Here is a 14,896-nt window from a genome sequence, read left to right on the forward strand (position 1 = left end):
GTGAACCTCTCAGTTTCAATGTGTTTGTTGGTGATGCCGTCTTGTGATGGTGTCATTCTGTGTTCCCGACAGCGTTGATGGTTATGCCCGGCGATTCGAACCAATCAACACGAACCGCCTGCTCCTATCAGCACTCACCTGGTGCTAGGAACGGCAGCAGCGGCAGCGGCACAGGGGGTGGCGGCCACCACCATCAACGCAACCATCACCACGCCCATCTTCCTCAGCATCACCTCTCCGCCCATGGCCGGCACCCGCCTCTCTCCCACCAGAGTCACAGTCGGCAGAGCTGCCCCACGACAGGTATGATGGACGACCTCTATCTGTATCTTATCGCTGCTTTATTTGAGGCTTCATGGCTGGAAAATATAAAAATTCACGCATATCCTTTCCATAGCTAAACACTGTTTTTGTCCCTTCGCTTTGGACGCTGCAGTATTTTACTCCGCTCTCCTGTTCAACAGCAGGCTGTTTTCCTGCTGCCCTCTTGACAAGAATTCATCCCCTCGCTGTGATCCACATGCAATGAGCTTTATTTGTACATTGGGATTTTGTACGAGCGTAAAATGCATGTGACAAAAACTGCAGTACAAAAGTATGAACTATTATGAATAGCAATGAAAGAGGCTATCTTATATAAAATCAGCTTTCCCTGAAAATGGAATGGCAAAAATGCAACCGCACATCAGATGTTTTTCACAAATGTTTAGTAAATGAGTTGCCCATCTTTCTGACCAAAAATAAAAACAAACTACAACTGCTGTGGAGCTTGTTTCGCTCCTCAATAATTTTGGACTGATTCTTTTGAAAGCAAAACGGACTGCCAGTGCATATTATATATGTTTCATATTTAATAGACATTGATGCCACTCAATGCCAAGCAATAGTTCTACTTTCATTCCAATGTCGCTGTGAGGTTTGCGTTACCGTTACGTGTGTCTTTCTGCACACTTTCATTGCTATTCGACTACCCTTGTCTCTCTGTCACGTCTGACAGAGGTTCATATAACCAGGATGCTTACGACTAAGGAGGCATTCACCAACATATTTCCATCTTGTGTCATTATTGGTCTTCCTCATCCCCTCATTTTGTGTGTTCATGTTATATACACAGATTTTTTTTTTTGGATCAGTTTGTGAGTCTTTCCTGCAAGTTGAGGGGAAATATAAGAAATCTACTCATCTTTGCCATGAGGCCTGAGTGTCTATTGTTTTCTTTGTGGTGGTGGGAAGCAGCTTCACCTCTTGATTTTGCACAAAGCCAAACAGAGCTGTGACTAGAATATTTCTCTGTGGAGCTGCGCCTCCTTGTGGTTTACTCTGGAACTCGAATGATAGCGCAGGACGACTGAAAACCTCCATCCTTTTTTTCTAGAGCTTGATGGAGTTGAACTGGAGTTTGTACTAGCCGACTTTGGACAATACAACGTAGACTAGTTGACAGTTAATTACAGTCTTAATAATAATTATTATAACAATGATAATACGGGCGGCACGGTGGATCAGCTGGTAAAGCGTTGGCCTCACAGTTCTCAGGTCATTTGCATGTTCTCCACCGTGCCTGCGTGGATTTCCCCCGGGCACTCCGGTTTCCTCCCACATTCCAAAAATATGCACCATTAATTGGACACTCTAAATTGCCCCTAAGTGTGATTGTGATTGCGGCTGTTTGTCTCGATGTGCCCTGCGATTGGCTGGCAACCAGTTCAGCGTGTACCCCGCCTCCTGTCCGATGACAGCTCGGATAGGCTCCATCACTCCCCGCAACCCTCGTGAGGATAAGCGGGGAAGAAAAGGGATGGATGGATAATAATAATAATAATCATAAACATCTAATTTAAGGAATCCTTGATATGTGGAGAAAAACCAAGCAAGCATGTAGAAAACAGGTTAACTATACAAAATAGGAAGGCTTCGCCTTGATTCAAACTGTGACTTTATGCCAGAAGTGCTAACCGCTACATCTTTGAATTGCCTATGTAGTTTTTCAGTTGTGCAATTCTACACCACTGAACACTGCGAACCACTTAAAACATGGCTGTCCGTTCATCCATCGATTTTGTGTACCGCTTCTCCTCACTAGGGTAGCGGGTGGGCAGGAGGGGAGCCTAACCCAGCTACGCTGTATCTTCTGTACACCCTGAACTGGTCGCCGGCCAATTTGCAGGACACATAGAAACAAACATATAGAACATATTACTTGAAAATCAACTTCAAAACAAGAGTGTGTTAATAGACCTGTTAAAGCCATTGAAATCCCTGCCTCACATTTGCAATAATGTTTTCACTATGTAATATATTTTCTTTGCCTTTCTTCCAGGTATGACTTCAGATTGGTATCCAAACCTGGACTGGATAAAGGAAAGCTGCCGCATTGCTACCAGCTACAATTGGACTGATGTAGATCTTTCTCCATTTCAAGGTAAACACACAGTTTATCACATTCGGTTATACTTTACCATTGATTCATGCCAGTCATGCCCTCCTGGCTCAATGGTATTACAAAAAAAAAAAAATGCAAAGATCACTTTAATAATTTTTCATCAACTAGTTATTTAGAGGACAGGGAGGTGAGGTTGCAAAACAGTTTATTGAACAAGAATTGAACCAAGGAATTCAGATGACCAGATTCGGGATTCACAGCGTTTCAATGTGGACCAAGCTGGCAGAGTCGGAGGTCAGGTTGTGGGTGGGCCGCAGGAGGTGGGCACGGGGTTGCGGGGTCTGGGGCAGATGGCAGACTAGAGAGAAAGAACAAAAATGAATAAATAAATCAATTAAAAAAAAGGATGAGGCTGTGAAAATTCCAGGGAGTTCAAGAACCAAACAGCTTCAAACTTGCTGATAGTCTGGCGACATGTCTGAGTCCCAGAGTCTGAAGAGCAGTCTGGTGTAATCAGGATGACAAGGTGCAGCTGCTGGACTCCAATACGTCAAACCCTGAAACACACTCTTGATACGCGTGCGCACACACACACACACACACACAGAAACCTGGGTGCTGGAACAGGAACCATGACACACTGTTTCCTATTAATGATAAAATACATTTAGTCCAGACGGAACAACAGTGACATCCTCTGTTTTAAGACGGAGCACTGCCTCTAGAAATGATCCACCGCTTGTGTATCACATTGATCACATTACTTCCTGTTATTTAATTTTGGTGACATTTTCATGATTCCTGCGACCCTTGTGAGGATAAGCGGCTCAAATAATGGATGGATGGATTGGACATTTTCCTGACTCACAGTATTAGTTAGAATATAATAGTACTGCCCTAATAAAGGGTTTTAGCCTCTGTCTGTGAGGTTGCTACCTCATGTCCACACATGCATGCATGGATACAGACACACACACACACACACACACACACACACACTGTACCACACCATTTCCACCTCTTTTCTCTCTCAGTAGTGTGATGCAAAATAATCTAATTAGGGCTGTTTCAGTAACAGCCTCTTATCCCGGTCAGCGCACTAAGCCAGCAACATCCACGCACGACGGACGATGACAGCGCGTCCCTTAACACCCAGCTCTCTCTCGCTCTCTCGCTCTCTCTCTCCGCCCCCTCCTGTTGCGCTTGACCCCTCTAGCGCTACCGTCATGTCATCCGGAAAGCCTGTATCTAACCTTCATAAAGCAGGCAGCTCCACTGGGACCAAACCCAAGCACAATACAGTAAACATAAACTGTGGACAAATAAGTTTGCACCTAGTGAGGGCTTGTCTGTGTTTGGAGAATATGAGTTACTCCATCAAATCAAATGAGAAATCAGTGTGTGTGATCAGCTTGTTTGGGGAATTTGCTAAAAATCACCAAGTAGTACCCAGTATTAAGGTTATGCTTTCATTCAATGAATGTACACCTATCCCAAACTCAACCAAGACCTCTTTCCTGGGCCCTGCTTTGGTGTCGGCTTGTGCGTTCTTCACAGTCAACAGAATGAGGATAATAACACGCTACATTCACAACAGGGACTAGCAGATAGCAGCAAAATCTATCAATGGAAGCCAAAATTTGCCTGTGGCGTCCCACCACAAAAAAAACCTGGTTATTACCTTAAACTCTTGTCTTTCTTCAATAATGATGACTCCTGCCGTTTCTCTATGAGGTGTGGCCAACATTCCTGTCAAGTCTCATTTAGGTACAGAAATTATTGGATCAGAGTGATTGTCTCAAAAGGTTGTGCAATAAAAGATCAAACTAATGGAACCATGGTTTTTATCTAGTCCACTTTCATTACTTGGACTAATTCATTGGACCGTGGAAATAAAGCATTGCCTGATTTTACTCATGACTTTTGTCAATTTCGCGTTATTTCAGTGACCATTGTTTCCCAAAGATTTTGTCCACGTGTGCAAATCGTACGAGCATCACCTCACCGTCTCTGTCCATCCGAGGCAGGCCTGAAGGAGAGCATGCGTCAGGCCGAGCTCAACAACTGGTCCCTGGATGCCGCTCAGATAGCTGAGCTGTGTTCGTCCATCAACCAGTTCTTCTCGGCCACGGGCGTCATCCCCCCTCAGGGCGCTGCCCTCTCCCAACCTCAGGTTGCACACCCAGCTGCGCCGAGGGCACCTCAGCACCCACCTCAGCCGCACGGCGACATGCACCCCAAGGCTGGCCAACACAATCAGCATGGCCAACTCATTCGAACAGGTCAGTACTAATACCGGTGCATGTCAATCAATTCCATTATCGGAGAACTGTTCATTCGCTTCACTTGTTCGCTTAAGAAAGTAAAATTATGCCGTGTCATCCATTCTACATTACATAGGGGAAAATAATAGAAGGTCAGTTCCTCTCTGATTAGATCATACTTTTTGATTGTTTCTTATGTCTTGAGATGCTGAAATGGGTATTTTTGCTACCAGTAAGATATAGTATTAAAATGGTTAAAAAATACTTCAGGCGGCACGGTGGAACGACTGGTTATCGCGTTAGACTCACAGTTCCGAGAACCGCAGTTCAAATCCCGGCCTCGCCTGTGTGGCGTTTGCATGTTCTCCCCGTGCCTGTGTGGGTTTTCCAGGCGCTCTCGTTTCCTCCCACATCCCAAAAACATGCATTAATTGGATTGCGATTGGGTGACTCCCGTGATCCTTGTGAGGATAAGCGGCTCAGAAAATGGATGGATGAATAAAGACTTGAAGCATTTCACTCAAACAGAACAGTAGCAGAGTGGTTTGCACGTCTGCCTCATTACTGGGTTAGCCATATTGCAATCTTTCCACCGAATGATAAAATTTAGTGAAATACACTTTAACCGACAAATATTTCCTGTAATGCTTATCCACATTAGGGTTGTGGTGGAGCTGAGTTTGGGCCAGAGGTGGGATACACCAGTCAATCCCAGGCCACATATAGACAAACAACCATTCATCCTCACTATTTACAGTCTTTATCAGGTATCGGATTGGTTTAAAGGTGGACGGTGCTGCTTTAGAACTTTTAAAAGGTGGATCAACATTCACTCAGTCATTAGGCATTGCGAGACAGCGAGCACAGGTATGAAGTAAGCGGCGGGTTATTGTACCTCAAAACTTTTGCCGAGTTGATTGCAGCTAAGTTTTCTACTGTGATAAGACAGGGCCGAGGTGAAGAAGATGCCCAGCTAAGAACCCTTGAAAGAAAAGATAAGAGTCGAGGACCGGTACTTCACACTGCCGTGGGTGCGTCACACTGCTTGTTCGCCAGCCAGGTGACAGCCCAGCCAGGATCTCGGGTGTTACACTTGGAGAGAATGGGAGTGGCGACTGGAAATACTACTCGTATATTGTTTTGATAGCTCAAGAGCCTTGAAGGGTCATAACAAGGAGCTGCAAATACAGCCGCATACACTGGTTTTGCTGAGAAATTGGAACGGTAGATGAGCTCATTTTTGGAGTGTTCTGCAAGGTAGGAGCAAACAAAGGTCCTTGGACATTTTTTTTTTTTGGAAAGTCCATTAAATTAAGGTGAGGAAAGAGATGCAAAAAAAAAAAAAAAGCCACAAAAATTGAGCATTGTTTTATTGTGGAACATTTTTTTAACTTTTTATGTCTAAAGCTGTAACAATATTTACATTTGACATTTTTTATGCTATTAATGTATTTTTTAAACAGGACAATGATGCTGTACATTTTTTCTCAATCAAAACACGTGACTATAAAATTGCATTTCCATTCATTTCAGAGGGTAAAGGTGTTTTACGCTAAGGCTACCCGGAGAAAACCCACGCAGGCACAAAGAGAACATTCACACTCCACACTGGTAGGGCCGGGATTTCAACCCCGGTCCTCAGAACTGTGAGGCCAACGTGGCAACTAGTTGTTCCACTGTCCTGCCGAGTCACCAATAAAAAAGGAAATAAAGAGTATATTGTTTAGTATATTCGGTTACAGATTTGAACTTCTTCAGATGACCTCCTTGCCTCTCTCAATTTTAAAAATAAAATGTTGAGCGCATGTACTGTATGTAGTAGTGGGATTGAAGTACTCTAAATGGAGAGATACTGTGTATCGGCAATGTCTTGTAACATGGAGATTAAAAAAAAAACAGGATACAAGAGGGAAAAACATGTCTCACTTCTTTAGTGGAAAATTCCATGCGGAGGCAAAGCTGCACAGGCTTCCCCAAATGGGTGCTCTTCCACGTGTGACAATGGACTGGACACAGTGGCAGGATGTCAGGCTCATTTTACAACGCTCACTGAAGTCGAGGCCTTGAAGCTGAAGTACGCGCACGTCTCACTGCCATTGTGGCCGTATTACACGTTCACCAGGAAATTGTGGCTCTTACTCAGTGTTGACTGCTGGGAAAATATGACAGCAGAATACTTCAGCATAAACAATGAATGTATGTTTGTGTTTCCTGTGCAAATCAGCTCACGCGAGTGTTGGTCATTGGCCCTTTTTATGTGCACTCTCGCAGGGAACATGTACATGGACTCCAGGCAGAACATTCCGTCTCTGATGGGCCCACCTGGATACCCCCACATGCCTCCCATTAGCAACACAGCTCCCACCATGACGGGGGACTCCTCCATCACACTCTTATCAGGTGTGTGTGCGTGTGCACACTCGCATGTGCCTGTGCACGTACATGTGTTGCTCTGGACGCTAATGTTACATTGTTATGAGTAGAAAAGTAATTTCAATTAACAAATGGTGACTATGATGATAAACCAGGCTGAAAGTATGGCTGAGGGGTAACAAAGGGTCCACACCACTCTTAAGTCCATAATGCAAAGCTTTGACATGATCAAAAGTTCGCTGTGTAATTTATTCTAATTCTGTGTACGAGCAGTTTTTTTTTTTTTGCAAAATTGATTTAGTGGAATTTTTGCATTCTGTATTTTTTAAATTCATTTATCTCATTGAATAATTGGTTAATTTCTTGCAGTTTAGAAAATTCAAAAAAGTAAATAAAATGTTCTTGTATTTTTAAATGTATTTAATTTTTAAAAATATTTTATTTAAAAATTTTTCAATATTTATTGTATTCATTAAAATAATACCAGGAATAATGACAATACATTATTTATGGAAATATCATAATTTCTCCTGAATAATGCACATTTATTTCCCACCAAATGATCAAAAGTCAAGTGCGTATTACACATAGGTGTGGGGCAGTGGTCTCAAACGTGTGGTGCGCGGGCCATTTGCGGCCCACGAGATGATATTTTGTGGCCCCCACCTTAATATAAAAGTATAATGGTAGTGCAGCCCTCGAGTTTTATATGGATGGCACTTTTACAGTGTTGTGTGCGTAGCTGACCAGCCGACCAATCACTTTGGGGTAGATGGCTATCGTGGGTGTGACATCGACCGGGCTTGATGCAAGCAGAGAAACAATTTTCAATGAGAGAAATTTACAGCAGTGTTGCCAAAAAGTTTTTTTTTTTTAGACGTTTTTGACACAAGTTGTAAACACCATCATCTTCTTTATCTTATTTTGTGTTTAAAAAAAGATGTTTGAGAAGATAGAATTGTTTTTAATTAATAATTTAAATTCCACATACATCCATGTGCGCTGAGAATGCAGCCTAACCTCAGCCAGACTCCGCCTCCAGCGGCCCCAAGGTGAATTGAGTTTGAGACCCCTGGTGTAGGGGAAATTGACGCACACATTTTACAAATGTATGCCACCATCTTGAGGTTATGAAAAAGCTGTCCACTTTCATTCCAATATGTCACTTTCATGTAGAGGTGATGAAATAGGTGCAACCTAGACTTTCATTCCAATATGACAGGGTTACATTTGACTACAAATACAGTATATGCAGTTGTGCTCATAAGTTTACATACAAAATCATAAAAAATCTTTGCCACTGCCTCTTGTCCAGGCCATCACAGCCAACTGAGCCAGCAGCAGCAGCACATGTTGCCTCCAGGACACTTTCAGGTAAGGCGCATGCTGGCTACCGACGACATCCAGGACGACTTCGACTGGGACTCCATCGTGTGAACAGGAAGTAAGAGGCGAGATCTAATGAAGACTGTGCAGGTGGGAAATAGCCCGCTCAAAAAAGCTAAAAAATGACTGAACACAATCCAAGAAAAGAAATCTTTTCGGAGACGTCGAACTGGAGACAATCAGTCACCAAGTGGACCAAGCTGTAAAGCGACACTGAGCGAATGATCTTTTCATGAGTTGCCCTCCCTCATGCAGGCATGGCTGACAAGTTATGAAAACTTTGAAAACATCAGTGAAATCTTTGCTTTTTTTTTTTTTTTACACCCGTTTATTACCCAGGAGTATTTGGGCCACATAAAAAATGAAATATACTCTGAGGTAATAAAGAGTCATGTTTTTCAAGGGAAAAAAAGTCATAATTTTGTGAGAATAGAGTGTTCCTCAATTTTTTTTTTTTAAACCTATTCTCCATTTTTATGTTCAGGCCAAAGCCCCGTCTAATATAGAATTCTTGGTTTTCCATTATCTTTTGGCATTTACAAACCTTTTTCTGGCCAGGTCTCACCCCCATTTATTCACTGTTTGCCACAGCGGGGGAACACTATAATATTGTGCTGGGGGAGTCATAATAATTCAAAATTAAAGTTGATCTGTACAAATAAAATCTATATATATTTTATTGACTCTCAGAGTGGCCACTCATGAAGTTAACATGTCAAAATACTGTACTGTACATCGCTCATGTAGGAATTATGATTCAATGAATTATGAGCTTATTCTCATTGCGTTATTTCCTTTAAAAAATTAATAAGTGAAAAATATGAATCAATTCTCATTGCATTCCATATTTTTGTTAAAAAAGAGAAAAAGACCACTCATAATTTTTTAAATAATAATGATTAATAATTTAATATGTTTAAACGTTTTTTTCTTAAAAACAGTTCCACTCATAAAATGAGTTTTATAGTGAAAAATGACATATTTATTCTTGAAAAAGAGACAACTTTGTTCTCATATTGTATTTTTTCAGGGGGAAACATTGTTAAATCAACCCTTTGAAAAATACAGTTTTACCTTTTGTTTCTTAAAAAAATATGACTTCACTCCAAAGACGTTACGTTATTCTTGTGATATTTATGGAAGTAAATATGTGCCACCAGGATTTGAATTTGAAATGTAAAGTGATCACATTTTCAATATTTGCTACAATTCACTGTCTAAAACCCAACCAGCTAGAATTCGCTGTCTGAAATTCACAATCTGTGCCACCAGGCAGGGTTACTTCAGGTCAGAACCAAACAGCCAGCCAATCCAGTTACGCTTTCTTAGTCACGTGACTACGAAAGCGTAAAGTGAAGTAACCCTGCCTGGTGGCACAGACAATGAATTTTTGACGGTGAATTGTAGCCAATTGGATTGTTAAGGGTGTGTTCCAACTATAGGGGGATCACACTCCTTGGCCTCCCTGGTAAAGTCTACTCAGGGGTACTCGAGAGGAGGGTCCGTCTGGAAGTCGAGTCTCAGATTCAGGAGGAGCAATGTGGTTTTCGTCCTGGCCGTGGAACAGTGAACCAGCACTACACCTTCGGCTGGATCCTCAAGGGTGCATGGGAGTTCGCCCCAACCAGTCTACATGTGTTTTTGGACTTGGAGAAGGCATTCACCCGTGTCCCTTGGGGAGTCCTGTGGGGGGTTCTTTGGGAGTATGGGGTACCGAATCCCCTGATACGAGCTGTTCGGTCCCCGTATGACCGCTGTCAGAGTTTGGTCCGTATTGCCTACAATAAGTTGGACTCATTTCTGGTGAGAGTTGGACTGCGCCAAGGCTACCCTTTGTCACCGATTTTGTTCATAACTTTTATGGACAGAACTTCTAGATGCAGCCGAAGCGCAGAGGATGTCCGGTTTGGTGGCCTCAGCATCGCAACTCTGCTCTTTGCATCTTCTTCAAGCCGTGATCTCCAGCTCTCACTGGAGCGATTCGCAGCCAAGTGTGAAGCAGCTGGCATGAGAATCAGCACCTCCAAATCCGAGACTATGGTCCTCAGTCGGAAAAGGGTGTCGTGCCTTCTCCAGGTCGGGAATGAGATCCTTCGCCAAGTAGAGGAGTTCAAATATCTTGGGGTCTTGTTCACGAGTGAGGGAAGAATGAAGCAGGAGTTTGACAGACGGATCGGTACAGCGTCTGCAGTGATGCGGACTTTGTATCGGTTCGTTGTGGTGTAAAGGGAGCTAAGTCGAAAGGTGAAGCTCTCACTTTACCAGTCAATCTACATTCCAACTGTCACCTATGGGCACGAGCTTGGGTCGTGACCGAAAGAACAAGATCCCGGATACAAGCAGCCGAAATGACTTTCCTCGGCAGGGTGTCCGGGCTCTAGCTTAGAGATAGGGCGAAAAGCTTGGTCATCCGGGAGGGGCTCAGTGTCGAGCCACTGCTTCTCCGCATTGAGAGGAGCCAGATGAGGTGGCTGGGGCATCTGATTTGGATGCCTCCCTGACGCCTCCCTGGTGAGATGTTCCGGGCATGTCCCACCGGAAAGAGACCCTGAGGACGACCCAGGACACGCTGGAGAGACTATGTCTCTAGGCTGGCTTGGGAACGCCTCGGGATCCCTCCGGATGGGCTGGAAGAAGTGGCTGGAGAAAGGGAAGTCTGTGTATCCCTGCTGAAGCTACTTCCCCCGTGACCTGAACCGGAAAAGCGGTAGATGATGGATGGATGGATGAATTGATAACATTGAAAAGTTACACTGAAATACAACTATTGAAAATGTGATCACTTAACATTTCAAATTCAAATCCTGTTTTCTGTGGCATTTCAAATTCAAATTCTGGTGGCACTTATTTACTCCCATTGATATTGACATGGCTTTATACAAGAACAAGCTTTTGTTCAGAAAGAGATGACACTTTGGTTTTGTGTTGAGAGAAATATTACTTTTTTCATGTGATACTGCTCAAATTCTTTTAAGTAAACATACCACTTTTATTCTGGGAAAAAAAATACTTTTTGTTTTCTTTTTTCAAAAACATTTTTTTTTTTTTTAAGTATGATGACATCTTTTGTCTGAAGAGAATAAAACTGAAGATTTATCTTGCTGTAGTAAAATATTTTTCTTAAAAAAAAAAAAACCCAACAACAACCTTTTGGTTTTCTGGTACAATACATTATAAAATTTCCAAGTATAATTATTTTTTTTCCTTTGAAAGTGGTCCTAATGCACCTTCTTATTTTGTTTCCAAGTGCAACTCTTGCGCACAGCAGAAGGCTATTTACTTCCTGTCTTTCAAATTCAACTACTTGAGATGTTGTTTCTCGTTTGTAACGTCTCTGTAACGATTCTGTGACCTGGTACGTGTATGACGACACGTTGACGCGGGTTTGGGAGTTCGCTTCGCCTGCCGGTCAAAGTGAGCATCATCGTCTCACAATAATACTTCTATGCACCACTATCAGCTGTTCCCGTTCTAACATAACCTATGATTTATTTATTTGTTTATTTTTTTTTGGTCATCTATTTTTATTTGAAATAATAATTTTGTCATGTTCTCAGGGTAGCTCACTGATTCATCATTTGAAACCATGTATTTATTTTTTTTATAAAGTGACTGCAACTTTCAGTTCTTGATGGGCCCCCGACAACTGTGACATTTGTCATCTCAAAGCAAACTAATGGAGTGAAATAAGTTCGTGGAACTCTTGGCACCATTATGCTTTTGCCCCTAGAAGTCTTAATGCATTTTATTAATGATAAACACCAGACATGACTCATTAATGTAAATGTTTTCTCATTTTATTTTATTTTTTATTTATTTACTTTTATTTTTGCACCAATGTAATGCTAAGCATCTAGCTGAACAAGAACTAAAAACAAAATAATGCTGCTTTGTGTTTGAGGAAAATTCTGATCAGTTTATGAGGAAATAATTGTTTTTATTCTGTTGTTGTTGTTTGTTTTTCTTCTAGTCTGTGTGTGAAAAAGTGATTTTCTTGAGTGTACAGTTTCACATTGCTCAAAAGAAATGAAGTATCTGTATAAGTCTGAGTGCACTTTGCGAAGCAGGTAGTCAAAATGCTGTTTGAATGGGGGGAAAAAATAAATCTTTAATATTGTCACTATTGCCATTGATGCTGTATTACAGTGACCAGCATTCTATAACTTGTATGTGTGTGCGTTTTTGTCCGAATGTAAATAGCACTATGTTTCTCCTCTGTTTTCCCTTAAGTAAAAAGAAAGAAAAACACAAACTGGTGAAAAGAACAAAGTATTTTTGTTATTTGTCCTTCAAGGAGACACCGTGTATATACCTTAATTATATTGTACAAATGTTATTTTGGTGTGTCATAGATACTAATCTGTGTATGCTTCTACTATGACAAATGTTTCAGTGTTTATTAAATGTAATTGACCATTTTTACTGCCCTAACGTTGCTTCTGCTAGTATTACTTGATTTAACTTTCATGCAGATAAAAATTGGTGTGATGCTTTTTTATTTTTTTTATTCAAAATTCAATTTCCTCCTTTAATTTAATAAACAAATAGTCTGCAGATTAATTATAGAGACATATAAATAAATCATATGCAATAAGTAATGTGCAGAGCACAACAACATACTGATAACAGGACAATATTTTCAAAATTAATCTCCAACATAAGGGGTTTAACAAGGTGAAATTATTGTACAAAACATAATCTTTTTTAAAGTTACTCGATTTTTAAACTTACTTTTAGTCAGTATCATAAAAAGTTCTTGTACCTTTTAAGGGCTTCAGTCATGAGTAGCGATTCAGAGCTCTTGTTTGTGCTACGCTCTTGTTTTGGGCATAAGACAAAACCCAATTTGTGCCCAGTCTGTCGTCCAAAAAGTGTCAGCCTTTTGCCAAGTGACGCTTTTGTTTTGCCACCCATGCTTTTTTGCCCGTGATTAGGTGCATGTCCAGCGTGAGACGTTCTTAAAAAAAAAAAAAAATCAGGAAATGACAATGTATAATGTTTTTATAATCCTATAATTCTTTGTGGGCGGCACGGTGGATCAGCTGGAAAGCATTGACCTCACAGTTTGGAGGACCCGGAATCAATCCCAGCCCTCCCTGTGTGGAGTTTGTATGTTGTCCTCCGTGCCTGTGCGGGTTTTCTCCAGGCACTCCAGTTTCCTCCCACATCTCAAAAACATGCAACATTAATTGTAGACTCTAATTTGCCCCTCAGAGTGATTGTGAGTGCGGCTGTTTGTCTCGATGTGGCCTGTGATTGGCTGGCAACCAGTTCAGGGTGTCCCTACCTCCTGCCCGTTGACAGCTGGGTGTCACGACCCATCGGAATGGGAGTAGGACCCAAATGCAGGACTCGGACGATGCAAGGTAGTTCGGGGAGAAACGTTCATTATTTCGTGGTCGGGGATCGGCAGGCAGTCAGGTGCAGCAGCGGTAGTTGGGACGTCGGGCGAAGAGAGCAGGCGAGCGGGCAGGCAGGAGTCGGTACACGGGAGAACGATGAAAGCAGGCAGAAGTGTCAAAGGAGTCGGGCTTACGGGGTTGGTCGGAGAACAGGCGAAGGTTGGTACACACGGGTTGTCGATCAGGGATACGGGAGTACTCGAATGGGACATGAAGCTCAGCGATCTAGCCGGGACCAGTCGTCATCTGGGTCATATAAATACACAGGATAATCAGCCCGGATTGTTTTTCTGCACATGGGACAGGACAACGGCACTGTTTTAAGGAGAGGATGACCAGGGCCATGTATTGTGAAATTTTAAGGAACAACCTCCTCCCCTTAGTTAGAGGATTGAAGATTGGTCGTGGCTGGGCCTTCCAACATGACAATGACCCAAAACACAGCCAGGGTAACCAAGGAGTGGCTCTGCTAGAAGCATATCAAGGTTCTTGAGTGGCCGAGCCAGGCTCCAGACCTAAACCCAAAGGAAAATCTTTGGCGGGAGCTCAAATTCCATATTTTTCAGCGACAGCCCAGAAACCCGTCTGATCTAGAATAGATCTGTGTGGAGGAAAGGGCCAAAATCCCTGCTGCAGTGTGTGAAAACCTAGTGAAAGAGCGCAAGAAACATTTGACCTCAGAAATTGCAGAGAGAGGTGACTCTAATAAATACTGATATTATTATTATTTTACCATATTTGTAGTAATAACATACAAATGAATTAGATGAGGAGGTCATTGCTTTGGAAGCTCCTGATAGGTTAACTGACAAGTGAGTTAATTGACGGCTCACCTGGGGATGTATTTAAGGTCACACCTTGAAAACTCTGCTTCCTTGTTTGAAATCATGAGAAAATCAAAATAAATCAGACAGGAAATCAGAGAAAGAATAATGGATCGACACAACTCTGGCTCATCCCTGGGTGAAATTTCCAGAACAAAAGGTAAAGACCTTGTGATGATGTTGGAGGAAGCTGTTAAGAAAGTGTCATTGTCCACAGTGAAACAAATCCTACACTGACATAGGCTGAAAAGATGCTCACCAAGA

General features: G+C 42.2%; 1 protein-coding gene across 4 annotated transcripts in view; it reads left to right on the forward strand.

Annotated features, from left to right (window-relative positions):
* Positions 1 to 9,122, forward strand: part of LOC133494563 (forkhead box protein J3-like) — an 84,253-nt gene extending 75,131 nt beyond the window's left edge. For all 4 annotated transcript variants that reach the window (XM_061808513.1, XM_061808532.1, XM_061808522.1 and 1 more), the window contains 5 exons: positions 73 to 303; positions 2,321 to 2,422; positions 4,411 to 4,665; positions 6,919 to 7,047; positions 8,336 to 9,122. In XM_061808513.1, coding sequence (XP_061664497.1) covers positions 73 to 303; positions 2,321 to 2,422; positions 4,411 to 4,665; positions 6,919 to 7,047; positions 8,336 to 8,457 — 839 coding nt within the window. In that variant the 3' untranslated portion in view covers positions 8,458 to 9,122. The remainder of the gene's footprint in view (positions 1 to 72; positions 304 to 2,320; positions 2,423 to 4,410; positions 4,666 to 6,918; positions 7,048 to 8,335) is intronic.
* The last annotated feature ends 5,774 nt before the right edge of the window (positions 9,123 to 14,896 follow it).

This window comes from Syngnathoides biaculeatus, chromosome 2 (assembly GCF_019802595.1).
Source record: "Syngnathoides biaculeatus isolate LvHL_M chromosome 2, ASM1980259v1, whole genome shotgun sequence".
In the NCBI taxonomy this organism is placed as follows: Eukaryota; Metazoa; Chordata; class Actinopteri; order Syngnathiformes; family Syngnathidae; genus Syngnathoides; species Syngnathoides biaculeatus.